Source organism: Acipenser ruthenus, chromosome 50 (assembly GCF_902713425.1).
Source record: "Acipenser ruthenus chromosome 50, fAciRut3.2 maternal haplotype, whole genome shotgun sequence".
Lineage (NCBI taxonomy): Eukaryota > Metazoa > Chordata > Actinopteri > Acipenseriformes > Acipenseridae > Acipenser > Acipenser ruthenus.
In genome coordinates, this window is record NC_081238.1 from 736,410 (window position 1) to 764,116 (window position 27,707).

The 27,707-nt window shown below is 44.4% G+C and overlaps 2 protein-coding genes across 4 annotated transcripts in view; one reads left to right on the forward strand and one right to left on the reverse strand.

Moving 5' to 3' along the window:
* The window catches only part of LOC117967931 (solute carrier family 35 member G3-like), a 33,468-nt gene that overhangs the window by 2,398 nt on the left and 3,363 nt on the right, over positions 1 to 27,707 (forward strand). Inside the window, exon 1 of one of the 2 annotated variants that reach the window (XM_059015301.1) lies at positions 24,173 to 24,611. The exons of the other annotated variant lie outside the window; for it this stretch is intronic. The gene's annotated coding sequence lies outside the window, so the exon portion shown is untranslated. Of the gene's footprint in view, positions 1 to 24,172; positions 24,612 to 27,707 lie in introns of those variants that run through there. 2 annotated transcript variants of the gene reach the window in all.
* On the reverse strand, positions 1,069 to 27,500 carry LOC117404438 (zinc finger and BTB domain-containing protein 38). Of its 2 annotated transcripts, XM_059015288.1 has the most exons (3): positions 27,357 to 27,500; positions 23,397 to 23,492; positions 1,069 to 12,758 (listed from the first exon to the last, which is right to left on the reverse strand). In XM_059015288.1, the coding sequence occupies exon 3, from the start codon at positions 12,740 to 12,742 to the stop codon at positions 7,253 to 7,255; it is 5,490 nt and encodes a 1,829-aa protein (XP_058871271.1). In that variant the 5' UTR covers positions 12,743 to 12,758; positions 23,397 to 23,492; positions 27,357 to 27,500; the 3' UTR covers positions 1,069 to 7,252. The 2 variants fall into 2 exon arrangements, with proteins under 2 accessions (XP_058871271.1, XP_058871272.1); XM_059015289.1 differs by lacking the exons at positions 23,397 to 23,492; positions 27,357 to 27,500 and adding an exon at positions 17,669 to 19,263.

The following is a 27,707-nucleotide window of genomic DNA, read 5'->3' on the forward strand; positions in this document are numbered from 1 at the left end:
ATGGTGTTAAATAAAAGATCTAAGTTATGTTCGTACTTTTTTTTTTTTTTTTTTAATGATGTCTCAATCTTAAAATTCTAGGTGATGCAAGACTTTTGGCCAGAGCTGTACATTAATAAATGTACGAATTAAAAAATTTAAAAACAGTCTGTTGGCGTGATCCTTATCAGCAGGGGGAGTCGGCGAGACCCATTTTGTGTGTGTGTGTTCTGCTTGTGTTGTCTGCTTTCAGGGCTAAAAGCTCCCACTCTCTCTCGTGTCGCTTTCTGTCTCTGTCTCTCTCTCGTGTCTCTTTCTGTCTCTCTCTCTCTCGTTCTCTTGTGTCGGTGCCTCACCCTGTCTCTCACTTCTCTGTGTCTGCGTCTCTGTCTCTTTCTCTTCTCTCTTTCTGTGTCTGCATCTCTCTCTCTCTCTCTCTCTCACTCTCTATCTCTCTATCTCTCTCACGTGGGTAAGAAAAGAATGGCAGTGTAAACAAGAAGCCCAGGCAGGCAGCCAAACTCTGACTCTGTAGAGTGAAAGGTTTTTTTTTTTTTCTTCTCAAAGTCCAACGTCCGTCGAAAACGGTGGGATTCATTTTTTAGCTTTTGTTAGCGTTCAAAAAAAAAAAACACCACATACATACATACATACATACATCGATAAATACATCAATAAAAACAGCTGTACAAGTTTTTGATATTTTTTTTTTTAATCCCCAGAACAATGTTTTATTGTGTTTTATTTGAAAGCCTAATAATGCCGGTCCAACAAAAGAGAGAAGAGTGCACATGAATAAGTAAAAACATTATACACTTTTTGCTATTTCAATCTTTTTTTTTTTATCTTAACAATCACAGATTGATCAAGAGCAACAGGACTGCAGCCCCCTCTCTATAGCGAACTAAGTCTGGTCATTAATTCTAAGCAAGCTTGCTCTACTGGTTTTTGTTTTCTGATTTTTAAAACTTCTAAGAACACTTACCGACATTGTAGTAGCATATACCATTCTAATAACATCATCAGTATTACACTTCAGTATAAAATAACGTACTGCGACAGAGAGATACGACAGGAGTTTGGGGGTGCTTTTTTTTTTTTGGTTTTTGTTTGTTTTTATTTATTTATTTATTTTTTTGGAACAACAGTTTTGCAAGACAAACACTGGAAAGGAACTATGATAAACACAAGACGGTTAGCAGATGAACAGACGCAGCGCTAGTGGTCAGAATCGCGACGGACTCACCCAGCACCTCACCTGTACCTGCATGGTGGATCTTCTAGTGCAGTGGTTTCCCAACCCCTGTGTTTTCATTGCAACTGAGTTCTCAATTGCTTAATTAGAGCTTTTTATAATTGTTTTCATCTTTTAAATAGTTTGTGAGCTTTTTTTTTTCTTCAAAAGAGCTGAAAAGGTGTAATTAAGCCAATGATCAGTTCAATGAAGTGTCTAGTTAAGTAATTGAGAAGTCAGTTGGAACCAGCAGACACAGGGGGGTCCCCCCAGGACCGGGGTTGGGGGAACCACTGCTCTAGTGGACAGAGAGAGTAGTGTGGGGTCCACTCAGTGGACATTCCACCCCCCCCCCCCGCAGCATGCATCCAATAGAACCGTGGTTCTCAAACTTTTTGTCACGCAAAAAGTCTATACCGGAAGCCATAATACTAATACAGTAGTATTTCATGTTAGATTTCAAAATGTCACATTTTTTAATTTTTGTATTAGTTTTTTTTTTTTTTTTTTTCCTTAAGTATATGGGGGGGGGGGGGGTGAACTACAACACGGCGGTGTGCAATTCAATATGCTAACGTAACATTATTCAGCAGGTTTCATTCAACTTTTTAAAGCAAAATTGGTTCATTCTATATAGAGGGTGATACAAAACTTTTGGCCAGAGCTGTACATATGCAGTATATAAATGCACGTACACAATACAGTGCGCTGTTTTCATCCTCCATCCTCACCCCACCCTGACACCTTCTCAGATACTTTTTGGCTAGTGGGGAGGAAAAACAGTGTGACACCGTGTTTCCTGGAACAGATAATGATCAGAACCACATAAAGTGCTGCATGTCGCAGGTAGGAAGTGCTATTATTAATTATTAATGAATTAGTCATTTAGCAGACGCTTTTATCACAGCTGCTGCTGCTGCAGAGTCACTTCCAATAGGACCTCGTTTGTTTGACGTCTCGTCTGAAGGACGGAGCACAAGGAGGTTCAGTGACTTGCTCAGGGTCACACACACACAGGGAGTCAGTGGCTGCTGCAGAGTCACTTCCAATAGGACCTTGTTTGTTTTACTTCTCGTCCGAAGGACGGAGCACAAGGAGGTTAAGTGACTTGCTCAGGGGATTCGAACTGGGAACCACTGGACCAGCAAGCCTGCCTATATCTGCTACCCTCACAGCTACTGTGAACCTTTTTACTGAGGATCAGTCTGTGTATCCGCTGCCCAACCTGCTCTGAGCTGCTCCTACCCTCCCTCAGCTAGGGTTGAAAATCTCAAATGGATACTTTATATAGCTGATTGTAATTCAATATGTTAACATAACAATATTCAGCAGGTTTCATTCGACTTTATGAAGCAAAATTAATTCATTTTATAGGGGGGTGATGCAAAACCATTTCTTAAAGTCTTAGCCATTTAGCACCCCTGTCAACGTGGGTCTCAAATGTGGAGCTTTGAAAGAAACACGCTGTACAGCTTTTATAAAAGTCGAAGGCTGGTCCGACTTTTAAGTTCAAAAGAAAGTTCTCAGTTGCTATGCCTTATTCTCAGGAGATGTGTGACACTTGCACTTCCTGGGTAATTTCACCTACGCAGCAGTGTCTTCTGCGTCATGCTACTGGCTGCAAAGCATGTCAGTCAACAGGGGGAAGCAGCTGGTTGGTTAATGACAGGAAAAAAAGGGGTGGGGACAATTTCACTGTCCAGGTGACCAAGCAAGTGCAACCCTAACTGAAAGCAGGGCATGCAAACAGAGATTTCTTTAACCTAGTGTAGTACCAGATAGCTTGTTTTTTTTTTAAAAAAAAGTTTCGTATAACATGAGTTTCTTTCAAAACTAGATATTTGAGACCTGTATTGGAATTAGTTTGCTGGCTAGAATCACTTCACTTTATTATACCAGTATGTGTGATCTGTACAATACTGAAAAAAAAAAACAAACTCTAAGCTGATTGTGAGGAAGTGAGGCGGGGAAGAATATTAGCGTTGCACGGGAATTACTGCATGGTGCTTCAGCGCACTGTGCGACGTTAATATGCTTCCCCGTCCAGAATATTTTGACAATGTAGATGATAGAAAGAAAACCAGGGCAGGGTAAGGCCGGTCTGTTTTCTTACATAGCTTTGGCCTGTAATTCCGAGAGCTTAAAAGGTAATTTCCAGGATCTGAATTCAAAGACAAGCGTAGTGCAGGTTGTAAATATAACTCTTTAGTAACACATATCTGAGTAACGCTGGGCAGCGGAAACAGAGATCTGGAATGCGGCCTGCGTGGCTGATGTACATTAGAGAGCCCAACGGAAAAGGGAATTCATGTTACTGTAAAAGTCTGAATATTGGCAGCTGTCAAGATTTACTGGTACATGTCGACATTTACCAAGTAAAGTGGTAAATAATCACAATAACGCTTTACTGTGGACATTTACCGGTAAATCCCAAGAATAGCCAAGTGCCTTTCCCAATAAGCAATCTATTCACTTGGTAAATGTTGACATTTAGCAGTGAAGCATAAGATTTGCCAGATAATGACTTTTACCATAACATATATATATATATATATATATATATATAACATATAATATGTCATACTAATACTTAAAAAAAAGTTTTAAAACTTGTTATATATATATATATATATATATATATATATATATATATATATATATATATATATAACAAAAACAATATATATATATAAACATAAAATAAAGTTTTAAAATAAAAAAAAACTATTAGTAAGTACAGTATTGACACATACAAGAATGAAATCAAAACATTAATTCAACAAACTATTTTTTGGGGCCCGATTTTGAAGCAAGTGCAAAAGAGATTTACATAAAATAAAATAAAAAAAAAACATTTTTAATGATAAAACTCTTAACAAGAACAGTTGTTCTTGTTTTTCTTCTTGTTGTTGTGGCTGTTTTATTTTTATACGGGTTAACAGAAAATTCCTTCCTGGGTTCAAAACAGAATCCCCCTGGAGTAAACACAAAGATAAACGAATAGGTTTCAAACAAAAGCAAATAATATTAAATAAGATTTAAATTAAATATGTTTTAGTTACATCTGTGAGACAGGCCGCCCCTGTAACCCTGGTAGTGCTTCTGTGCAGGAGTACACAGTCTTTTTTTGATCGTTTTTTTGATCCTGGGTAATACCAGAAAATCTACAGCTGTGGCCAAAAGTTTTGCTTCCCCCCCTCCAGAATGAACTCATTTCTCTTTATAAAGTCGAATGAAACCTGCTGAACAACGTAACGCTAACATACTGAATTACACACCGCTTTGAAGTTTTCCAGATACTGCACGACAAACTGACAACAATGAAAAAACGTGACATTTCAAAAACACAAAATACTACTGTACTACTATTATGGTTTCCGGTAGATTTTTTGCGAGATCATTTTGTAGTTTCTTTGATTACAAGATGTTAAATAAAATATCTAAATTATGTTCACATATATATATATATATATATATATATATATATATATATATATATATATATAAAAATTATGCCTGAATCCTAAAATTCTAGGTGATGCTAAACTTTTGGCCAGAGCAGTACACAAACAACTTTAACTGGTTTTAAACACCACAAAAAAGGATTTAAAAAATAATACATGTAATTGCCTTGCTTTTTTTTTTTTTTTTTTTTTTTGGTAAACTGGAAGTTGGTTTGAATAGCCAGAGGGGCTACAGCTCCACAGTACATAGTCTCAGAATCCAGTGCATTCAAACTAAGTTCAAGACACGGGGTTTATATTCAGGATGAAATAATATCCGGACAAGTTTCAAACCGTTTTACCTGGGCGCAAAAATGTTCAATCTGAATAATTGGGGGGGGGGGGGGGGGGGAGTTAAAAGTTACAAAACTACAAAATGGCACTTTCTGTCTAGTACACCTCTACTGGAGTCCTAACCAAGGGTTTAAAATTGAGGGGTTTTTTTACAATCATTGGTCTCCCTTTTATTGTGTTGAGAGTTGGTCCTTCACTTTTTTTTTTTTTCAATCAGGATATGTAAATGTTTCAGTTTAGTTTAGGTATCTGTTATAAGGGATTACAAACCATCTAAAAACATGTTATTAATTATGTTATTAACACTTACAGAATGTGATTAGAAATAAGAACTATTATTATACACTTGCCATTGGTTTGTTTTTGGTTTTTTGTCGCTATTATTTATAATCGGTTATAACAGATATACTTTTCTGGTCTGATTGTCTTTCTGTGGCTGTCTCACCAATTATATGGGGTTGCTTTGCTGCTCTTGCAGTACAGTTATACACTTTTGCCAGTGTTTTTTTGTGTGTGTTTATGCTCACTTATAACGGATACCTAAACTAAAGTGATTCCCATATTTCAAATACAAAGCTATCGATAAGCTGCTGCATCCTGGTGTCTAGCTGTAGGTCACCATTGGAGTGAGCTTGACCTACAGCACAGGACGTGATTAGGTATCCAGGAGTAGCTGCAGCCACGTTGCATCTATAGCGCTGTCCTTGAGATCTCTGCGTGTTGCACAGTGAAGCGTAAAATACATGCACAGAATCAACAGAAGAAAAAGGGGGAAGACCAGGGGTAGAACTACTGCCAGTGCTAATGAGAAAAGGGATTTTAAAAACCTTGGTCAGCACTCCTTTTAAAGCACACATTTTTGAGACGGGAATATCTATTTTCCATAAACAAGAAATATCTGTGGCATCTACATTTCGCAGCTTCGCAACTGGAGATTTTTGCGGCGTGAATTTATTATTTATTTTTGGTTGACGAAGTAGGACTGCAATACTGCATTTTTTTTTTTGGTTGGCAAACATGAAATAAACATTTGTAACTAATTTAATTTGGTAGAACCAATACCAGTCGTACTGCGGCTGCCTTTGCGGTTTGGAAACAGTACAAATTGCGATGTGGATCCTAGCTAAAAAAAATAACTATTATTAAACAAAAAAACTCTTTGAAGTACAAACTATATCTAATTTTTCTGTGCTAACTATGCCTCCCGTAGAGTGAAAATATAATTTTTATTTATTTTTTTGTCATTATTGGAGATCGGTTTTTATGGAATGCATTTTTTTTTTTTTGGCTCCTTGGTTTTTAAGGCTTAATGCCTGTCATGAACCATTCCAAACCTAATAGGCACATTCCAGTCTGTCTAGAACTAGTGCAGTCTGCAAACCTTCCAACAGCATTTATTTCTGTAAACCATTTTCTTTTTTTCTTTTTTAAAAAAAAACAACCAAACATGTGCAACATCAGTTAATAATATAAATAAGGTATCTAGTGAAAATCTAACAGTTTCTGAATGGGAATCTGTTGGGTAGCATCTCTATTAAACTAATTGATCATTTTAGCAGACGCCATCTTTTGATACCTTTTGTCAGCAGGCTTTTGGAAGAGCAGCTGTGCTTTATCGGTCTCTCTTCACTTAATGTAGACTACGCGCCATTCAAATGCCTGAGTTTTCTGTAGCAATCCATTACGACAAACACATCTGACTGCTTCATTTTACCCTTGTTTTATTGGGACCCTGTATTTGGCCACCATCAATTTCCTTGGTGAAACAGTTGAATGGAGTGAAGCTACTAAGAGAGATTTAGGTAGGATTTTGATGCCACTACACCCTTTTTCTTTTGCCTACAGAAGATGAACCTCTCCCACTATAGAGATGTCGGACACACAATGGGTTACAGTCCTTTCACTTTCTCTGGGAAAAAGAACAAAAAAAAAAAACTGAACAGCCATGAAATCATTTTTGCAATCACTATGAGAAGCAGATTGAACTAAAAGCACACACAATCCCAGTTAACTATAAGGTGCCTCAAAAGGACAGTTTATATGAGCAGAAACCTTGTACAGACTACTACAAATAAGGGCAGAGAGGTAAACGGAGAGAGGTGGCGGGTGTGAATGGGTAGAGACCGCAAACACCCTCTGGGTCGACCGACAGGACTCCCGATCGCCGTCTCTCGCGGCGGAACAGCAGTGGCAGGAAGAGGAAGGCACGCAGTTCTGCCGCCACCGTCCTCTTCTTCATCACCTACTGATTCACGGCATCGCGGTGGTCGCCCCTCCTACTCGATTTAGCTACCAGGTGGGGCTCCTGCACGAGCCCCGTACAGGGGTTCACGTAGCTGAAGAGGGTCGGCAGGAATGGGAGAGGCTGCCCTTTTTCATTGGGGACCACCATGTTCAAAGCCATGGGCAGAGCCGCCAGGTTGTAAGGGTACGCCAGGAGCTGGGGCCCATAGAGCAGTTGGTAGGGGTCCGGGTAAAAAGGCAGCTTTGCGAGATCACCGCTAGACATCTTGCCCAGGTCGCCAAACTGCATGGCAGCGGCTGGGTAGGAGAGCAGGGGGCTTTCCTGGTGTTTTTTGCTGGATCGGCAGCCGGCAGGCGCCAGGAGAGGCAGAGGGAACTCCTGAACCGGAAAGGTCGTCGCCATGCGGAGGTCCTGCGGAGCAGAGTCTTGAAGCTCTTCGGACTGGTGGGGAGTGAGCGGGTTCTCGGCGCGCACGCTGTCTCCGGTTCCGCGGTGCATCATCAGGTTCTGCGGAATCAGGCCTTCGTGCGCCATCCTCGCCACGTCCCGGACGGTCGCGTTAGGCCCCAAGTGAGGCTTCAGCAGTTCTTGTGCCAGAGTGTTTGCACCCAGGCTTGGCGATTTGATCCTTTTATGGGGGCACTTGTTGGAAGTGGTGGTCTGTGGCATGAGACGTCCATGTGCAGCAGCAGTGGCAGTGTTAGCGGTGCCTGCAGTGGTTTGAGTCGTAGTGAATTCTGTAGCCGGGGGCTTTTCCTCTTTCTGAGGCGCCCTCATCATCATCATTGCCAGCCCCTCCGACCTCCCGTTACGTGACATCATCAGTTCTTGTGGAGCCGCAGCCCTTCCCATGTGCGTTCTCATCAGATCTGGTGCAGGAAGAGCTTCTCTAGCTAGGTGGGACATCATCAGTTCCTGTGCAGACAGAGGGGCCTCAATTCCTGCGTGCGACATCATCCCCCGCACAGGAAGCTCTTCCTGCCCACGCGATTCCATTTCGCCACGTTCGGAAGCCTCATCTCTCGTCCGTGACATCGCGGCTTGCTCCGGAGGAGGAGGAGGGCTTGGTCCTGCGTGTGACATCACCAGGTTCTGGGGACCATCATCGTCCTCCCTTCCGGCGTGTGACATCATCGGAGTGCTTTGATAACTGTATGGGCCAGTGTCCTGTTCGTAATTGTTCTGAGCATTGTTTCCTTCATCTGATCTCACTGTTCCCTCTGCAGTTCCATTGAGTCTTGGTGTAGCACTGCCTGTATGGCACTGGTGATCTGTGCACTCATCTTGGAGGTTATAACTCTGAGAACGCAGCCCTGGCTCACAGTGTTCTGTGGTCCCAGTTATCAGCAGTGGTCCCTGAGGCTGTCCAACCGGGCTTCTTATGGCCCTGTAAGACGTCACAGCCTCCTGCTGCTGACAAGAGTCCAAACAGTCTCTGCTGTTCAGAACCAGAACACTCTGGACCGAACCACTGGGATCCTCAGCCCTGGCTGGAGCTGCAGCTTCCGGGCTCCCAGGTGGGGGAACAATCTTGCTTCCCAGTGGACTTGAGCCAGGATTTTCCAGGACTACTTGTTCATTATTGGAAGATATTTCAGACAGCTGTGTCGGCGTTGCCTGGTCAGACTCAATCTGAGTTTTTCCCGGGTTGTCATATTGAGGCTCGTAACTGCTCACCTCGGCCAGGCCTTCGCTTGTCTCGTCTGCTGCTGATGTGGTGTAATTAATAACAGGGATAGATTTAGCCTGATCTCTGTTTGCTTCTAAATCATGGTCTAAGTCTGTTGCTTCTGCTTCTGCTTCTGCTGCTGCTGTGGGATACAGTTCAGGTCCAGGCTCTGTTGAATCTTCTCTCTCTGCCTCGTGCCTTTTCATGTGCCTCCCCAGTGCTGCTACAGTCTTGCAGACTTTGGAACAGGAGGTGCAGGTGTGCCGGACAGACGGCCTTCTCCCTAGCCGGGGCAGGTTACTTTTCTCTGGGTAGCCCGTTTCTTTGGATTCGGTCACGAACGCCCGCTCCGGGGGGAAACGGTTCTCGCTTTCAGCCTGGTGCGTCTTCTGATGCGCCTCCATGAGCGCCCTGTTCCTGAAGGACTCCTGACACCGCAAGCATACGAACTCCATCAGGTGGGTCAGCTCGTGCTTGTCCAGTTTTTTCACAGTGGAAAATTGCCTGCCGCAGGTGGGGCATTCGAAGGCCTTGCCCGTCCGATGGTTCCTCTCGTGTTTCTCCAGAGAGAGGAAATCCGGGAAGGTTTCTTCACAGATCTGGCACTTCTCCTGCTCCTCCTCCTCCTCCTCCTCTTCGGGCGCTCCTTGCTCATCCTGAAGACCGGCGCTTGACTTGCAGTCGCCGCCCTCGTCTAAGCTTCGGCCCAAGAGCTTTTCCGCCCTCTTCATCAGCCGCAGCGAGCGCTTGTATCGGAGTTTCCGCCTCCAGCTGGATTTTTTTACTTTCTGAACGTGCAGGGTCTTCCTCTTGGGCTTATAGGTGTAGTAAGGCCGCCAGAGGTTGTCCTCAGCGTCCTGGTCACTCTCCTCCTCCCTCACCTCCCTGCGGAAATTGTATTCCCTCAATCTGCTCGCTTTACACTTCTTATTCTTCTCTGGTTCAGCCCCCTTGTTGTGGTGTAGGTGTTGGCGTTGGTCCTGGTTTGTCTCCTTGTTGCGGTGCAGATGTAGGTGTTGGCGTTGGTGCTGGTTTGTCTCCTTGTTGCGGTGCAGGTGTTGGTGTTGGTGTTGATGCTGGTTCGTCTCCTTGTTGTGGTGTTGGTGCTGGTACTGGTGCTGGTTCGTCTCCTTGTGCTGAGGGTCCATTCTTTTGGTCTTGTTGGCAGGGGGACCCTTGTCCCTCATCAGGTCCGTTTCAGAGATGCTCCTCTTCACGATGGCTTCCTCCCCGATGCGCACAGTGATCTGGCACAAGGGGGCGCCGCCTCTGGTCTCTGAAGACGCTCCCACGTACGCCGGCTTGGCCACATAGGTAACGCTGTTGCCGTTGGCGGAGCTCTTGCAAGGTTTCTGTGATCTTTTGTCTTCCCCTACGCTTCTCCTCCCTTCTTCTTCTGTTTCCTCACTGGAAGCTCTTTTCTGGGACTGGATGTATTCCTTCAGGACCTGTTTCTTGATGGGTGGGGGGACTTTTGAGGGTTCGGACGAGGGGCGACGACTCGGATAGCTGCTGCTGCTGCTGCAGTTGTTCGTGGACGTCGATGCAACCTGGTTGCTGTGCACGATAACAGAGGAGACAGCTGTGCCATGCACGATCACAGAGGGCTTGGGGTGACCGTACGCAATAACCGTGTTGACAGAACCATCTGCGCTTGGAAAACCTGTTCTGCTTTCCAGCAGGCTTTTTGCTGCTTCCTCGACCATCTCCCCCTCCCTTATCCCATGCATAGCAGGACTAGACTGGTTGTGTGGACCGGTGGGGTTTGTTATTTCCCCTTGTTCCAAAGTGGCAGGGTCCAGCGGTGCCGGAAATATATAATCCCCAGCACCCCCCGGGTGCAGACCCAGAGAGCATAACCCCTCAGAACCCGGAGACTCAGGAAGCCCATTGTCCAAAGGCGCTGTCAGAGAAGGCAGAATGCTTTCAGAAAGGGCCTGGCTGTATGTTTTGTAAGCCCTTTTCTGGGATCTCATGGGCAACAAGCGGTAGAGTTTGAGGGCATTTAGTTTCTGCTTGTAGCCACCGTTGGCTGTCTTCTCACTGCTGATCAGGCCAGGGTTGATGCCGTGGGAAGACTTCTGGTGTGTCTTGAGGTTGTAGTAAGTGACGAAGGCCTCCCAGCAGAAGATGCACTGGTAGCGCCTCTCCCCAGTGTGCCACACCTCGTGCTTGGTCCGGTACTCTGCCAGGGCGAACACCTTCTCGCAGTATCGGCACGGGTACTTCCTGCGCCAGGAGTGCACGTTGGAGTGTCGCTTGAGGCTTGACAGAGTCATGTAGGAGCGTTCGCAGACCGTGCAGAAGTAGATAATGTGGCCGTCCACCACTTTCACGAAGTGGTCCTCCTCCGCAAGCAGGTCCATCCTCTGGAAGCTCCGGGGGCGTACCGGAATACCACGTCCCTTCTTGTTGGTGGAAGACTTGGCACCTGACGGTTCTGGCTCAGGATTCCTCTCCTCCTCCTCCTCCTCCTCTTCCTCCTTCTCTTCCCCAGTTTCCTCCTCCCCTTCTTCCCCTTGCTCGCAGCTTTGGAGGAGCTTCTTGGGTCTGCCCGCCGCCAGTGGAGCCGGCGATCCCTTCTGTGGCGCCTCTCTGCAGACGGCCTCGTGGGACTGCAGCCTCTTGTTGTGGATGAACGCTCTGCCGCAGTGCCTGCAGGACAGCGCCCTCTCGGCCCTGTGCAGTTTCAGGTGAGTGCTCAGGGAAGAGGCCGAGCTGAAAGACCGCTTACACACCCTGCAGAGGAACCCCTTTACAGAAGGACGGGTTGGGCCGAGATGCTCGGGTGGCGGCAGCAGCAGCAGCCCTTCTGATGTTGAATTTGCAGTGGTGAATCCGTCTTCGGACGCGGCGTCATCGGCAGCTTTTCGGACCGCCGTTTCGCTGTTATTACCCATTCCTTTGAATGCAGCTGTGCGCAGAGTGAACAGTATCTTAGCCGTTTCTGCGGTAGACCGTTCGGAATCGAAGTTTTCAGCGTAGCTTGCGGCTGCGGGGCTGCGGCCTGTGTCTCTCGCTGTCCTGGGAGTGGTTGTCTCTGGAGGCAAGGGCTGAAGGCCCGTGGCGGGAAAAGTCGGTACAGTGCCCTGGGGGGGAAGTAAATGTGAAACACTTTGGAACTGAGCAATGGGGGAAGAAGATTGGTGCGACTCAGAGTCCTTCCTGGCTGGGGCCGTCAGGTCCACTGGAGACGGAGATTGAAGCCCAGCCCTGGGGTTGAGTTGCTGCACTGATGCTGAGGCCGCCATCCTCCACTGTGCGCTTGCGGAGTCCTCCGGCCCGGCGTATGAAGACACTTGCTGCTCGTTTCCCCCGAGAAACCTTGGTGTAAAGTTGCAGGGGAGGTCCGAGGGCTGAGCTGTTGTGGTCGTATCGCCGGCTGCTTTGATGCCTATCTTGCTGGATTTGCTTCCCTGTTCCTCCGCTATGTTCTCCAGGAACGGGATCCCCAGCCTCTTCCCGGCTTTGGCAAGCTCCTTGGTACGCTTGAAACCGCGGAGGTAGACCCTGGAGGTGTATATGTAATCCAAGACGTCCGCGAAAATATCTGGCTTCAGCTCTGGCAACTCAAGAACTCGCTCGCTGTGGAGGGGGGCGTGACGAGGAGGAGGAAGAGGAGAGGAGGAGGAGGAGGAGAGCAGCTCTTTGAAGTACAGGCTGCAGGCAGACAGGATGTTCTGGTGAGCCCTGAACTTGGATTCCCCCACGATGAGTGTGATGTCACAGAACAGTCCGCCACACGTGCGCTGGTTGTTCAGGTGCGAGAGGAGGGCGCTGGGGTGGCCAGAGTCCAAGGCCTCTGCCATGGACACCATGTTGTTGCCCCGAAACCTGCCAATTAAAAAAAAAATAAATAACAGAAATAATTATTATGAGACGTTTTTATCCAAAGCGACTTACAGAGACTAGGGGGTGAATTATGCTTCATCAACAACTGCTGCTGCTGCTGCAGAGTCACTTACAACATGACCTCGGTTTTGCGTCTCATCCGAGGCACAGTTAAGTGACTTGCTCAGGTTCGCACACACAGGGAGTCAGTGGCTGAGCGGGGATTAGAACCGGGAACCTCCTGTTCACAAGCCATTTCCTTTAGCCACTGGACCACCAAGCCTCCCAATTCAGAATAATTATTCATAATACTTTTTCAAAGTTATTAAGGTGGTTGTATTTATTGGTGGCACTGGCACAAAGGTGGCCAATCGATGTGTGAAAGGCCGTTCATCACTCCCAGGTTAACGGAGTGAAATCCAAAATATTGACTTATTTAGTGTCTGGATGGAGGTTTAATTGGTTCAGTTAAACTATTTAAAACAGGGTTGCAGTGTGGAGTAGTGGTTAGGGCTCTGGATTCTTGACCGGAGGGGCATGGGTTCAATCCCAGGTGGGGGACACTGCTGCTGTACCCTTGAGCAAGGTACTTTACCTAGATTGCTCCAGTAAAAACCCAACTGTATAAAATGGGTAATTGTATGTAAAAATAATGTGATATCTTGTAACAATTGTAAGTCGCCCTGGATAAGGACATCTGCTAAGAAATAAATAATAACAAGCTAAGCTGTAGCTCACTGAGAGATGTAGCATGCGCAGAGCCAGTGCGAGTCTCCACAACCCTGCTTACACCTTAGATCAGTGTGCCTCAGTCAGCCGGAGGGTCAGTGGCTTGGAGGGTCAGTGGCTGGTCCTTGGTCCATCGTGAAGACTCCTTACAAACCGTTGCTGCCAGTGGGATGGTGTTTCTTCTGATGTGGACACTTGATCTGAGCCAAGGCCAGCAGAACTAGTTTCACACAGACCCCCAACAGCTACCAGCTTGAGATGACTCGTCATTAAAAAAATAATAATAATAATAATAATTTCTGACTTGTATCCAGCTGCCACATGATTCTATTTTAATAACTTTTAATAACCTTTTTGCGGACCTCGTTTTTCACGATGTTGTTTATTTTTATTTTTATTTTAGTGAAGTTAATTGGCGGGTTATTAATAAGTGGGGTGGAAACACAGGGATTTCGAGAGCGATAGATCCACAGTCTGTTTTAACAATATGAACGGAAGTGATGATAACCAAAATCCTCCCTATCATGGGCGTGAGTCTGACACAGCAAGCACAGCAAGACGATATCAGGAATAGCAATCTGAGCTTCCCAAAACTGTTGCGCGGAACTTGTAGAATCTGCAATTAAAATACAAATTCAAGTGAAGAAAAGGGGAACAACAGCTACGGCCAAAAGTTTTGCCTCACCCTATAGAATTAGCCGCATTATTTTAGGGAGGTTGGGATCTTTTGCCAAAAACTAAGGACGTTACAGCTTAACTGTCTGAACAGCTGTCTCTCTGTTGTATTGTATTGCATTGTACTGTGTGGTGCAGTGTGGTCAGAGAGGAATGCATTGGATGGATACTTCCCACAGAAAATAAAAAGCCTGATTTTCTTATTCCGCTGCCTGCCTGCCTGCCTCTCTAATCTGCTTCCCCTTTTCTGCCGAACACAGTAAGCAGGACTCTGTAAAATTCCAGCGCCTCGCTCCGAAGCCCCTAACAAGAGAAAACTAGGTCAGCACTGTTATTGTAGAGGAGGATCAGTCCTGTGTGGAAACACACACACACACACACACAGACTCATGCTGTCTCTCTCTCTCACACACACACACACACACACACACACGCACACAGACTCACACACACACTTACAGACTCCCGCACACAAACACAGATTCATGCCTACACAGAGACACACACACACACTTACAGACTCACGCTCACACACACACTCACTGCCGGAAAGATCCATTACACCCCCCACCCCCCCCTTCACTCGTCTTCAAAAACAAAGTCTGTTTGAACAGATCTCCACTCTCTCTTGTGAGGTCGTTCTGTATTCATCTCAGCCAGTTTTCCATGATGTGTTTCTTGGGAGCTCTGTTTTTTTTCCTAGACTATTTCTGCGTATTATTATTATTATTATTATTATTATTATTATTATTATTATTATTATTATTATTAATATTATACCTGGTGAACGATAATTTCCCCATAAACGTCTGTGTTTCACAGTCTTACTACACGCTGTGGTGGCGCAAGACTCTCGTATAATAAGATTAGGTTATGGTGCGAGACCTGTGTAGAATAAAATTGATGATAAAACTCCTAAAAAATAAAAAATAAAAGAAATATTCTACCACCAGTACATGAACACAACAAAACACCAGTCAATGCCAAACAAATAAGAACAGCCTGCAGATTCAAAGTTTAATCCGCAGAAGACAGGGAGAAATTTGTGGAAGTGCAGAATAACAGTACCGGACAGTACTTCTACTGTATGTTCTGTAGCATTGTTTTTTTTTATGTTGTTGTTGTTATTAATGAGTCATTTAGCAGACGCGTTTATCCAAAGCGATTTACAGAGACTAGGGGGGTGAACTCTGCATCAACAACAACTGCTGCTGCTGCTGCTGCTGCAGAGTCACTTCCAATAGGAGCTCGTTTGTTTTATGTCTCATCTGAAGGACGGAGCACAAGGAGGTTCAGTGACTTGCTCAGGGTCACACACACACAGGGAGTCAGTGGCTGCTGCAGAGTCACTTCCAATAGGAGCTCATTTGTTTGACGTCTCATCCGAAGGACGGAGCACAAGGAGGTTCAGTGACTTGCTCAGGGTCACACACACACAGGGAGTCAGTGGCTGCTGCAGAGTCACTTCCAATAGGAGCTCGTTTGTTTGACGTCTCATCCGAAGGACGGAGCACAAGGAGGTTCGGTGACTTGCTCAGGGTCACACACACAGTGAGTCAGTGGCTGCTGCAGAGTCACTTCCAATAGGAGCTCGTTTGTTTGACGTCTCATCTGAAGGATGGAGCACAAGGAGGTTCAGTGACTCGCTCAGGGTCACACACACACAGTGAGTCAGTGGCTGCTGCAGAGTCACTTCCAATAGGAGCTTGTTTGTTTGACGTCTCATCCGAAGGACGGAGCACAAGGAGGTTCGGTGACTTGCTCAGGGTCACACACACAGTGAGTCAGTGGCTGCTGCAGAGTCACTTCCAATAGGAGCTCGTTTGTTTGACGTCTCATCTGAAGGATGGAGCACAAGGAGGTTCAGTGACTCGCTCAGGGTCACACACAGGGAGTCAGTGGCTGAGCTGGGATTTGAACCTCCTGGCATCGAGCCCCTTTCTCTAACCACCGCACCCCCGAGCCTCCTGCAATTGATGCATTTATCTTCTGCAGGTATGACCAACACCACTGTAAACCAGCAAGCTGTATAATCCAGCACAATTTCCCAATCCCAGGTGGTTAGATAGTTTTTACTGCAAAAACATACTCTAGTACCAGAATACTAGCCCATCGACAGGAGTGTAAGTAGCAGGTTATTGATTTTCCATTTGTATTCATGCTGGCGTTGCGCCAGCTCTCTCTGCGTCTCTCCCCGCTGGTGCTGCCAGTGGCAACGATGGACTTTCTCAGCTCCTCATCTCCTGGTTGCAGACAGCGCATTGTGCAATCGCTTTGCAAATTAATTGAATCGGCTGCTGCTAAGTAATGTATTCATTTTTTTTTTTCGAGTACTCAAGTAAGGATTTTATTTACAGTACTTGAATTTTAGAGTACTTGTACTCATCCCTAAACACAAATCTTTAGTATTATTATTATTATTATTATTATTATTATTATTAGGATATTGCAAAAGTCTACGGGAAGCCATAATAGTTGTATTTCATGTTAGATTTCGAAATTTTAATTTGTTGTTTTCATTAAGCATATGGAAAGCTACAAAGCTGCGTGTAATTCAATGTGTTAGCGTAACATTATTCAGCAGGTCTCACTCGACTTTATGAAGCAAATATTGTTCGGAGGAAACCTGACGTAATATTCTTCACTTCTTTTCAGATATTAAAAAGCAAAACAGACGGATTATATATTTGTTTTTCTCCCTGTAAGAGACAAACAAAGAGCATAAAAGCTTGGGGAAGAAATGTCCTTGGCAGCGTCCTGAGTTTTAAATTAAGAGAACAGCAGACTGACTGTGTGTGTTCAGAGCAGAGCCTGGTGATGTAACAGTGTGTCATCCTCAGATTGCACAGACACGATCGATGATGTCCAGGTTCAAACAGGACAGACCATAATAATTGTATCTCTTGCCACGGTAACAGGTAAAGGACCCCGTTCACAAAGTTATTGTAAAGTTTTGAAGAATAGAGGTTTATATTTCATGAAACTAATCTGTTTTTTTTTTTTTTTGTTTTTTTTTTTGTCCAGGACAATCTTCACAAAATACCTTTTGCAGTTCAAAATATGTTTGCTTAGTGTAAATATTTCAAGTATTGGTGACCGTCTTATGAATGGGCTTTTAAACTTACCGGCGAAGTACTGTTTTTTTTTTGTTTTTTTTGGCAATGCTTAACAAGATATTTTAAACTCAAAACATGAGAAAAGATAAAATCGGGCAAGATAGATCATGTAATAACTATCATGTTAAGATTTAAAAAAATAAAAATGTTCCATTTGATTTAAAAAAAAAATAATAATTATTGTTTTAAAAAATATATATATATATATATATATATACAGTCCTACATAAGATGAAAACAACAGCAGCTTTTGAAGCACAGGGATGCCTCATGACCATTTAAGAAAAGCCCCTGTTACAAATGTGTGTTTGTTTAGTCAAATCAGACCAGGCCCACGGCTGAACCCTGTCTCTTCTCTGTAGCAGCAAGTGGGTAAACAGCAAGACTACGTACCTTGCTTTAGCTGAAGCAGCATCTCAGATACTCCTGTCGTTATCCTAATAGAGGAACGCACAGTACAGTGAGAACTAACCGACCGCCTGACTGACTGACTGACTGAGAGGCTGACTGACTGAAAAAAATATTTTTTTTTTCTGCTCGGTGGAAGAGTTGCAGGAGGAACGAGATCTCCGGCCTCAGAGGAGAGAGGCAGCCATTTAGCAGTTTCTTTCAGTGTCTGCAGCCCAAAATGGCTGAAAACAAACAGGAACGATGCCAGCTCAGCCTAACAGAGAGAGAGAGAGAGAGAGAGAGTAGCGGGAGAGAGAGAGAGAGAGGGATGCACCATTCCCTAAATTAGACAGAGAGACAGAGCAGAGAAGGGATGCACTGCTCCTCAAATTAGAGAGAGAGAGAGAGAGAGAGAGAGAGAGAGAGAGAGAGAGAGAGATGAAAGAAGAATGCAGTCTTTTAATCTAGAGGCAAGAGGGGAAGCAGGGATAGAATGGAAAGATGAGTCACATCCTAAAGTGGAGTTAGTGAAGAGAGAGAAGAATGCCTGTCATCTGGAGTGTGGGAGGGAAACAAACAGTGAGGGGAGGGAGTGCACTGCTTTTACCGAAATGAGAGAACTAGGAAGGAGGAAGGACTACAGAAGCTAGACTTTGCTTTCCTCGAAGGGTAGTGAAATCTAGACAGGCTGCTCACTTTACAGAAGCATTTTAACTGAACACACTCCCACGGCACTACGTTTTGACAAGACTTTTAGCCAAAGCGTTTGTCGTTGCAGGTTTTTTTTGTTTTTTTTTGTGTTTCCAAATGTCGAGTTTTTTTGTTTTTTGTTTGTTTGTTTGTTTGTTTGTTTGTTTTTGTTCTGTGTGACATAGCTACAGCTTCCTAAACTGTGACAGAGTTTGATGACGTCATTTATAGCTTCTAATGTTCCTGCTGCATGAACAGCCCAGTCTCATTTGCTGCAATAAAAATATAAAGCAGGAGGGAGGGAAGCAGCGTGGCTCTAGTGGAGCTGAGGAGGGACTGGGAGGGAGGGAAGCAGTGTGGCTCTAGTGGAGCTGAGGAGGGACTGGGAGGGAGGGAAGCAGTGTGGCTCTAGTGGAGCTGAGGAGGGACTGGGAGGGAGGGAAGCAGTGTGGCTCTAGTGGAGCTGAGGAGGGACTGGGAGGGAGGGAAGCAGTGTGGCTCTAGTGGTTAGAGCTGAGGAGGGGACTAGCTATGCTTTATTCCACTTTATAAACAGCGCCGTTATTGATAAGCACTTTAAATCTCTAATTTACAGTATTTATTTTTCAACGTTTTCCCTTCTTCCCGTTTCGCTGTTTCAAAGCAAGACGTTTTGTCTGATTGTTTCCGTGTGGCTGTGTGCCCTGCGATGCAGCCTCATGATTGTGAATTGAAAAACTGAACAGCCTGAGCTGGGCGACACCCTGTAGCTTTAATGCAGGCATGAGGTATAGACAAGGGTTAAACAATCAGGCTGTCCAGTGAAACTCCCCTCGTATAGCCCCCACCTCCCCCCAACTCAAATGAAAAACCAGTAGCTGGGTTTCACTAGAGTGTGAGAGAGACAGAGAGAGCTGCGCCACTACAGAGCAAGGGGGGGGAGAGAGAGGGGGGGGGGGGGCTGGAATTTTCTCGAGCCTTTTCAGTCTTGACTTTTTTGTATGCGTGTTGTTGTCTTTCTCTCCCAGTACACTGCAGTCTCTCTCTCTCTCTCTCTCTCTCCCTCTCTCTCTGTAAACCGGAGACTGCTAACACATTGCCATGGAAACCACTTTTGGATTCTGTGTTTCCCCCTGACCTCTCTCTCTCTCTCTCTCTCTCTTGCTTTTTTTTTGGATCAACTTTGTTCAGTTTTGGAAGGAGGTGGTCTGCAGCCTGCCAGCCTCCCAGATTGTAAAATCGGAAGAAAAAAAAAATAGAACAAAAAAAACTACAGAAAACTGGGTTTAAGCGTGCTCGATAGATTGGGCTGTAAACTGACTAGATAATACTTTACTAGTTAATGACAAATGTTTCCACTAGAAGTCTTTTTCAATGTCAAGTCCAGCACGATTGGGTGTTTAATAGTTATAGATGATAAGTCTACTCGTTAGAAGGCAGTTTTAAGACCAACTTTAATAGGTATGCTGTAAATGTCTACTAATTAGCAGCACTTAGTAGATCTACTGAGCTCTATTAAGGGTTAGGAGATATTTAATAACTCATACAGCATTATTATTATTATTATTATTATTATTATTATTATTATTATTATTATTATTAATTCGTAATTTAGCAAAGCCACATACAGAGACTAGGGAGTGAACTATGCATCACAACTGCTGCTGCAGAGTCATTGCAATAGGAGCTCGTTTGTTTTGCGTCTCAGTGACTTGCTCAGGGTCACACACACACAGGGAGTCAGTGGCTGAGCCGGGATTTGAACCTCCTGGTATCGAGCAAGCCTACCTGCTACATAGCGGTCCATGGGGGCAAAAAGCACACACTGTATTTACCAAGGGTTATTTTATAAGGGACAGAAGGCTACATTTATCTTTAGACCTAAATACAGCTTGCAGCATTTTTTGTGAAAGGAAAATCAAACTGTTATAATGTTATTCTAAGGCTGCTGCACCCAGTCCTGGGGTTCACAGCTCCCCTCAATGAAGTCTGTTATTATTATTAATATTGAAATGGTCAGGAGGCAGGAGTTTGGGCAGGGTTACAAACTCACACTAGCCCTGCTGCTGCTGCTGTAGCTGCACCCAGTCCTGGGGTTCAGAGCTCCCCTCAATGAAGTCTGTTATTATTATTAATATTGAAATGATCAGGAGCCAGGAGTTTGAGCAGGGTTACAAACTCACACTAGCCCTGCTGCTGCTGCTGCTGCACCCAGTCCTGGGGTTCAGAGCTCCCCTCAATGAAGTCTGTTATTATTATTAATATTGAAATGATCAGGAGCCAGGAGTTTGAGCAGGGTTACAAACTCACACTAGCCCTGCTGCTGCTGCTGATGCTGCACCCAGTCCTGGGGTTCAGAGCTCCCCTCATGAAGGAGCAAAATAAATTGTGATACAAATTTTGTGCCTTCCTTGTAGCTGCATGAACGATTTCTAACAGTAACCCTACAGACTCGGGTGAGACTTCTACCCTATCCACATAAGCTGAATACAGCAGCACTGTGATGTTTAATGTTCAAGTTGCACCAAAAAGTGCAGGACACACAAACTCTGATATCTAAACTTATAAACCCCTTTTATAAAAGTTTGCCCTGGTTGTAGTATTCGTTTACTATAGCTTACCATGGTTTGGCATGTTTTTTTTTTGTTTTTTTGAATGTGCTTTGCAATGCTTACTTATGCTTTTGCACTATTTCAGAGTGCTGTGCTTTTACTTTATATGGGACTCAGTGTCCACTATTTAATTGAGCCAGGCAATGACAGATCGACCCGAAATTATTCAAATCCGAGATTTTAATCATGAAAACCAACCCTCTCTAGTTTGTTTCTGTCTGTAAAATGATGTGAAATGCCAGAGAGGGTGTCTTATTTCATGATTTAACCATTTTTAAGCTAACTTTCTTTTTTTTTAGCAACGAGGAGGTGCAGGAAACAACAGGGCTTAAAATTTACTGACCGGTCGGATCCGGTCGTCCAAATGGTCAGTTTCCTCCTCGTGATACTCGAGTCGCTCTCAAAAATGTATTTTAAGAAGAAACCGTTTTGAACAACAGGCACTGAATTCTATTGTGTGCCTTCAACTGGCCAAAAGTTTTGCATCACCTAGATTTTTAGGACTGAAAAAAAAAAAAAAAAAACTACAGTACTGTGCAAAAGTTTTAGGCAGGTGTGAAAAAATGCTGTAAAGTAAGAATGCTTTCAAAAATAGACATGTTAATAGTTTATATTTATCAGTTAACAAAATGCAAAGTGAGTGAACAGAAGAAAAATCTACATCAAATCTATATTTGGTGTGACCACCCTTTGCCTTCAAAACAGCATCAATTCTTCTAGGTACACTTGCACAAAGTTTTTGAAGGAACTCGGCAGGTAGGTTGGCACAAACATCTTGGAGAACTAACCACAGTTCTTCTGTGGATTTAGGCAGCCTCAGTTGCTTCTCTCTCTTCATGTAATCCCAGACAGACTGGATGATGTTGAGATCAGGGCTCTGTGGGGGCCATACCATCACTTCCAGGACTCCTTGTTCTTCTTTACGCTGAAGATAGTTCTTAATGATTTTCGCTGTATGTTTGGGGTCGTTGTCATGCTGCAGAATAAATTTGGGGCCAATCAGATGCCTCCCTGATGGTATTGCATGATGGATAAGTATCTGCCTGTACTTCTCAGCATTGAGGAGACCATTAATTCTGACCAAATCCCCAACTCCATTTGCAGAAATGCAGCCCCAAACTTGCAAGGAACCTCCACCATGCTTCACTGTTGCCTGCAGACACTCATTCGTGTACTGCTCTCCAGCCCTTCGGCGAACAAATTGCCTTCTGCTACAGCCAAATATTTCACATTTTGACTCATCAGTCCAGAGCACCTGCTGCCATTTTTCTGCACCCCAGTTCCTGTGTTTTCGTGCATAGTTGAGTCGCTTGGCCTTGTTTCCACGTCGGAGGTGTGGCTTTTTGGCTGCAAGTCTTCCATGAAGGCCACTTCTGACCAGACTTCTCCAGACAGTAGATGGGTGTACCAGGGTCCCACTGTTTTCTGCCAGTTCTGAGCTGATGGCACTGCTGGACATCTTCCAATTGCGAAGGGAAGTAAGCATGATGTGTCTTTCATCTGCTGCAGTAAGTTTCCTTGGCCGACCACTGCGTCTACGGTCCTCAACGTTGCCCGTTTCTTTGTGCTTCTTCAAAAGAGCTTGGACAGCACATCTGAAAACCCCTGTCTGCCTTGAAATTTCTGCCTGGGAGAGACCTTGCTGATGCAGTATAACTACCTTGTGTCTTGTTGCTGTGCTCAGTCTTGCCATGGTGTATGACTTTTGACAGTAAACTGTCTTCAGCAACCTCACCTTGTTAGCTGAGTTTGGCTGTTCCTCACCCAGTTTTATTCCTCCTACACAGCTATTTCTGTTTCAGTTAATGATTGTGTTTCAACCTACATATTGAATTGATGATCATTAGCACCTGTTTGGTATAATTGTTTAATCATACACCTGACTATATGCCTACAAAATCCCTGACTTTGTGCAAGTGTACCTAGAAGAATTGATGCTGTTTTGAAGGCAAAGGGTGGTCACACCAAATATGGATTTGATTTAGATTTTTCTTCTGTTCACTCACTTTGCATTTAGTTAATTGATAAATATAATCTATTAACATGTCTATTTTTGAAAGCATTCTTACTTTACAGCATTTTTTCACACCTGCCTAAAACTTTTGCACAGTACTGTATATGAACATACTTTAGATCTTTTATTTAACATCATGTAATCAAAGGAACTGCAAAATGATCTCGCAGAAGTCTACACCGGAAGCCATAATAGTAGTACAGTAGTATTTTGTGTTAGATTTGGAAATGTCGCATTTTTTTGTCAGTTTTTCGTTCAGGGTCTGGAAAGTAAAACTATACAAAGCGGTGTGCGATTCAATATGTTCACATTATTCAGCAAGTTTCATTCGACTTTATGAAGGAGTTCATTCGATATAGAGGGAGATGCTAAACTTTTGGCCAGAGCTGCAGACCCCATGGAGTTCAGTGATTAACATTCGAAGGAGCCCCCTGACCTGGAAGTGCTTCAGTGTGGAGTGCTGGTCCTGTCGCGAGGGTCTTTCCGCACAGGAAGTGATGTCGGCCCCATTCAGAGCTGGCTCCGAGCGGCTCTGAAACAAAGCAGAGGCACTCATAGCACTGGCTGTTTTAAAATATATATATATATATATATATATATATATATACAATAGACACTAAGACACGAAGCATGACAGAGTGACAGAACCGGGCAACTACAAGCGTGATGCATCCAGACTAAATTTGGACTGCTTTGTTTTTTTCATTGCAGGTAAAGCGTTGCATGAAGTGCCTGTGGTTCTTCTCATTTCTCAGTCTGGTGACGATATCTTTTGCTGCTACCCTTATAAATGTTTCCTGTAGTAAAAGTACAGCAAAGTGTGATAAAGCATAGTGAAAGCATGGTAAAGCACAGGGAAGCATTGTAAAGTACAGAGAGGTATGGTAAAGCACAGGGAAGCATTGTAAAGCACAGAGAGGTATGGTAAAGCATAGGGAAGCATTGTAAAGCACAGAGAGGTCTGGTAAAGCATAGGGAAGCATTGTAAAACACAGAGAGGTCTGGTAAAGCATAGGGAAGCATTGTAAAGCACAGATAGGTATGGTAAAGCATAGGGAAGCATTGTAAAGCACAGAGAGGTATGGTAAAGCTTAGGGAAGCATTGTAAAGCAGATAGGTATAGTAAAGCATATTGTTAACATGGTAAACCATGATAAACTACAGTAAATGCATTGTATAAACACGCAGGGCCATGGTAGCATACCAGCATGTGTCACGGTATCAAGGCCACTGTGCAATATTTGTTCCGAAAACATTGTGTTGGCTGCCAATGATTGAAGTAAAGGGTTCACTGGAATTACAACAGACACCTGACAGATTTATTATTATTTTTTTTTTCTGTAAGGGCTGAGGACTCTTTGCGAGTGTGTGAAGTTTCTGGCAGGTTTGACTGAAAAAGTAAATAAATACATTTTTAAAAAGGCTAAATTAAATTAATTAGCTCCCGAGGCAGCCACTCGCGCATACCGTACACAGAAGGTGAAAAAAATTTTTTTTAAAAAAAGATTTCATAAAGGAAATACTAATCTACGTCAGGAGAACCAAATGAGTGCCAAACAGATGGATGAGCTGGAGAGGAGCCAGAGGAAACACAAACACAACAGGAGTCTGGAGCGCCTCCCTCGAGCAGGCAGAAACCAGCAGTGTGAAGGTAAAGACAAGGGACTGGGAGGGAGGGAGGCAGTGTGGCTCTAGTGGAGCTGAGGAGGGACTGGGAGGGAGGGAGGCAGTGTGGCTCTAGTGGAGCTGAGGAGGGACTGGGAGGGAGGGAGGCAGTGTGGCTCTAGTGGAGCTGAGGAGGGACTGGGAGGGAGGGAAGCAGTGTGGCTCTAGTGGAGCTGAGGAGGGACTGGGAGGGAGGGAAGCAGTGTGGCTCTAGTGGAGCTGAGGAGGGACTGGGAGGGAGGGAAGCAGTGTGGCTCTAGAGCTCAGAGCTAAGGAGGGACTGGGAGGGAGGGAAGCAGTGTGGCTCTAGAGCTCAGAGCTGAGGAGGGACTGGGAGGGAGGGAAGCAGTGTGGCTCTAGAGCTCAGAGCTGAGGAGGGACTGGGAGGGAGGGAAGCAGTGTGGCTCTAGTGGTTAAAGCTGAGAAGGGGCTGGGAGGGAGGGAAGCAGTGTGGCTCTAGTGGTTAGAGCTGAGGAGGGACTGGGAGGGAGGGAGGCAGTGTGGCTCTAGTGGTTAGAACTGAGGAGGGACTGGGAGGGAGGGAAGCAGTGTGGCTCTAGTGGTTAAAGCTGAGAAGGGGCTGGGAGGGAGGGAAGCAGTGTGGCTCTAGTGGTTAGAGCTGAGGAGGGACTGGGAGGGAGGGAGGCAGTGTGGCTCTAGTGGTTAGAGCTGAGAAGGGACTGGGAGGGAGGGAAGCAGTGTGGCTCTAGTGGAGCTGAGGAGGGACTGGGAGGGAGGGAGGCAGTGTGGCTCTAGTTGAGCTGAGGAGGGACTGGGCGGGAGGGAGGCAGTGTGGCTCTAGTGGTTAGAGCTACTGCAAAACATGTTAAAAGTTGCAGGTATGTTCTATTTTAATCATACTGTGTGTATCAAGGAGAAGTTTCATTTAAATGTCTGCCCTGGGGAGATAATAATAATAATAATAATAATAATAATAATATTAATAATAATAATAATAATAATAATAATAATAATAATAATAATAATAATAATAATAATAATAATAAGTGACTCAGTTAAGTAAAGCCTGCATTAAATTATCAGGTTCATTGTGTAAGTGCTTTTTCTCAGCTAACAACTGATGTAGGTCAGCAGCTGTCAATGTTAATGAAGCAATAATACACGAAATAGGAGGGTGTTGCCTGCTATTGACAGCAATGGCCATGCGGAGGTTATTATTGCAGTTATAAGGCTAGGTTGGTTTGTATGTACTACGTAGGTTTTATTTTCTAGGTCTGTGTTTCTCTTTTTCCCTTATTAAGTTCTGGTGAATGCATGCCTTCATTTAAAGGCAAATACAGCTCTGGCCAAAAGTTTTGCATCACCTAGAATTTTAGGATTGAGACATTTAAAAAAAAAGTATATATATATATATATATATATAGATAGATAGATAGATCTAGATATAATCCTTTGACCTTTTAACAATTAAAAAGTCGTTATTACCATGCTTTTACCATGCTTCACAGTGCTGTGCTCTGTATGTATATATAGCGTGCTTATGGGCTGCTCTTTAAACATGATTTCCCTGTGATTTGCAAAATGCTTCTCTGTTCTGTGATTATTACACTTTTATAAAGGAGGTGTCTCACATGACATCCTGGAATGAGGCAATCCCCATTTCACAGCGCTCCTGGAATGTGAAACTACTATGAACAATTGCAAATCATCCAATTAAAAGACATAGCAAAAAAAAAACAAAAAAAAAAAAACAACAAACTAACCTTTGAAGATAAAAATCAATGGGACCCAACAAAAAAAACATATATTAAGAGGCAAATCCAGTCCCGTCCCCCCCCTCCCCCCCCCAAAAAAAAACGAAACCAGATTGCGCTTAGAGACTAGAGACGATTGGTTACACAGAGCCATCGCATGCTTGGTACTTACTGGCACAGCCCCAGGGGTAATCGACAGCGCTTTAAAAATCCTTCCAGGGAAAAATCCCTCCCAGTCAGAGAGCTGATACACAGAGGCGAAACACTAGAAGGTGTGTCAGAAAAAACGGCAAGGTTCGCCCTTCTTCAGCTCGTATAATATGAATTATCTCTGTGTGCTGCTTTGCCTGTCAGGGATGTTGCACAGTTGTTGTTGGCCAGACTGTTCACATGTTTTACCCTGCAGCTTTATTTTTTTATTTATTTATTTTTTTCTGGGCGGCCGAGTTAACATTCTGGGATAGTCGGTTTATTCTAAAAGTACTGCCAATTTATTATTTATTTATTTATTTATTTATTTATTTATTTATTTATTTATTTTTTTTTTTTACTCAAAAATATCTAATCAATTAACATTCCGGGAAGTAAAGCGAACTTTTTGCATGCATTTTCTTTTTTTTTTCTTTCCGTTATTAAAACTAAACGCTCCTCAAAGTCCTGGTCAAACGCCAGCGCTGCCGTCGAGGAAAGCTTTCTGCCCAACCCTAGATACCCCATCTCCCCTTGGCATCAACACAGGGGCATCACGAACCCTTGACTGGCACAGCAACGTACCTGTATTACTCTGAGTAGGAAACTCCGACAGCACCTGACATATAATAATATAATAACACAACCCCCCCCACACCCCCCCTGCCTTATGAAAACACCCCTCTCCACCAGCCCAGCCCACCCCACACCACCCCACCCACGTAGCCCTGGCACGCATGCACAAGTACAGGCCATTCCCCCACAGCCCTTGGCTCAGTCTGCAGCTAACATCCCGGGAAAGAAGGGGGTTTCCTGAGGTCTCTTACCTGCAGTCGGACAGGGGGGCACTGTTTCCAAGGGATCCTGAATCTTTCCAAAATGGAGTCCCTTTTTCCCCTGTGCTGTGCATGCTCCGCGCCTGCCTGGTGTTCTCTCTCTCTCTCTCTCTCTCTCTCTCTCACTCTCTCACTTGCTGTGCTACAGTAAAGCTCTCTCTCTCTCTCCTCTCTCTCTCTCACACACACACACACACACACAGGAAAGCACTGACATCATCAGAACTCAATGTGCTTGTCTTGCCTGTCTGCACACTGCCTTCTCACACTCAAAGTTTATTCAGGGACAGGCAGGGCTGCACTGAAAAAGACAAACAGAGAAACACACACACACACACACAC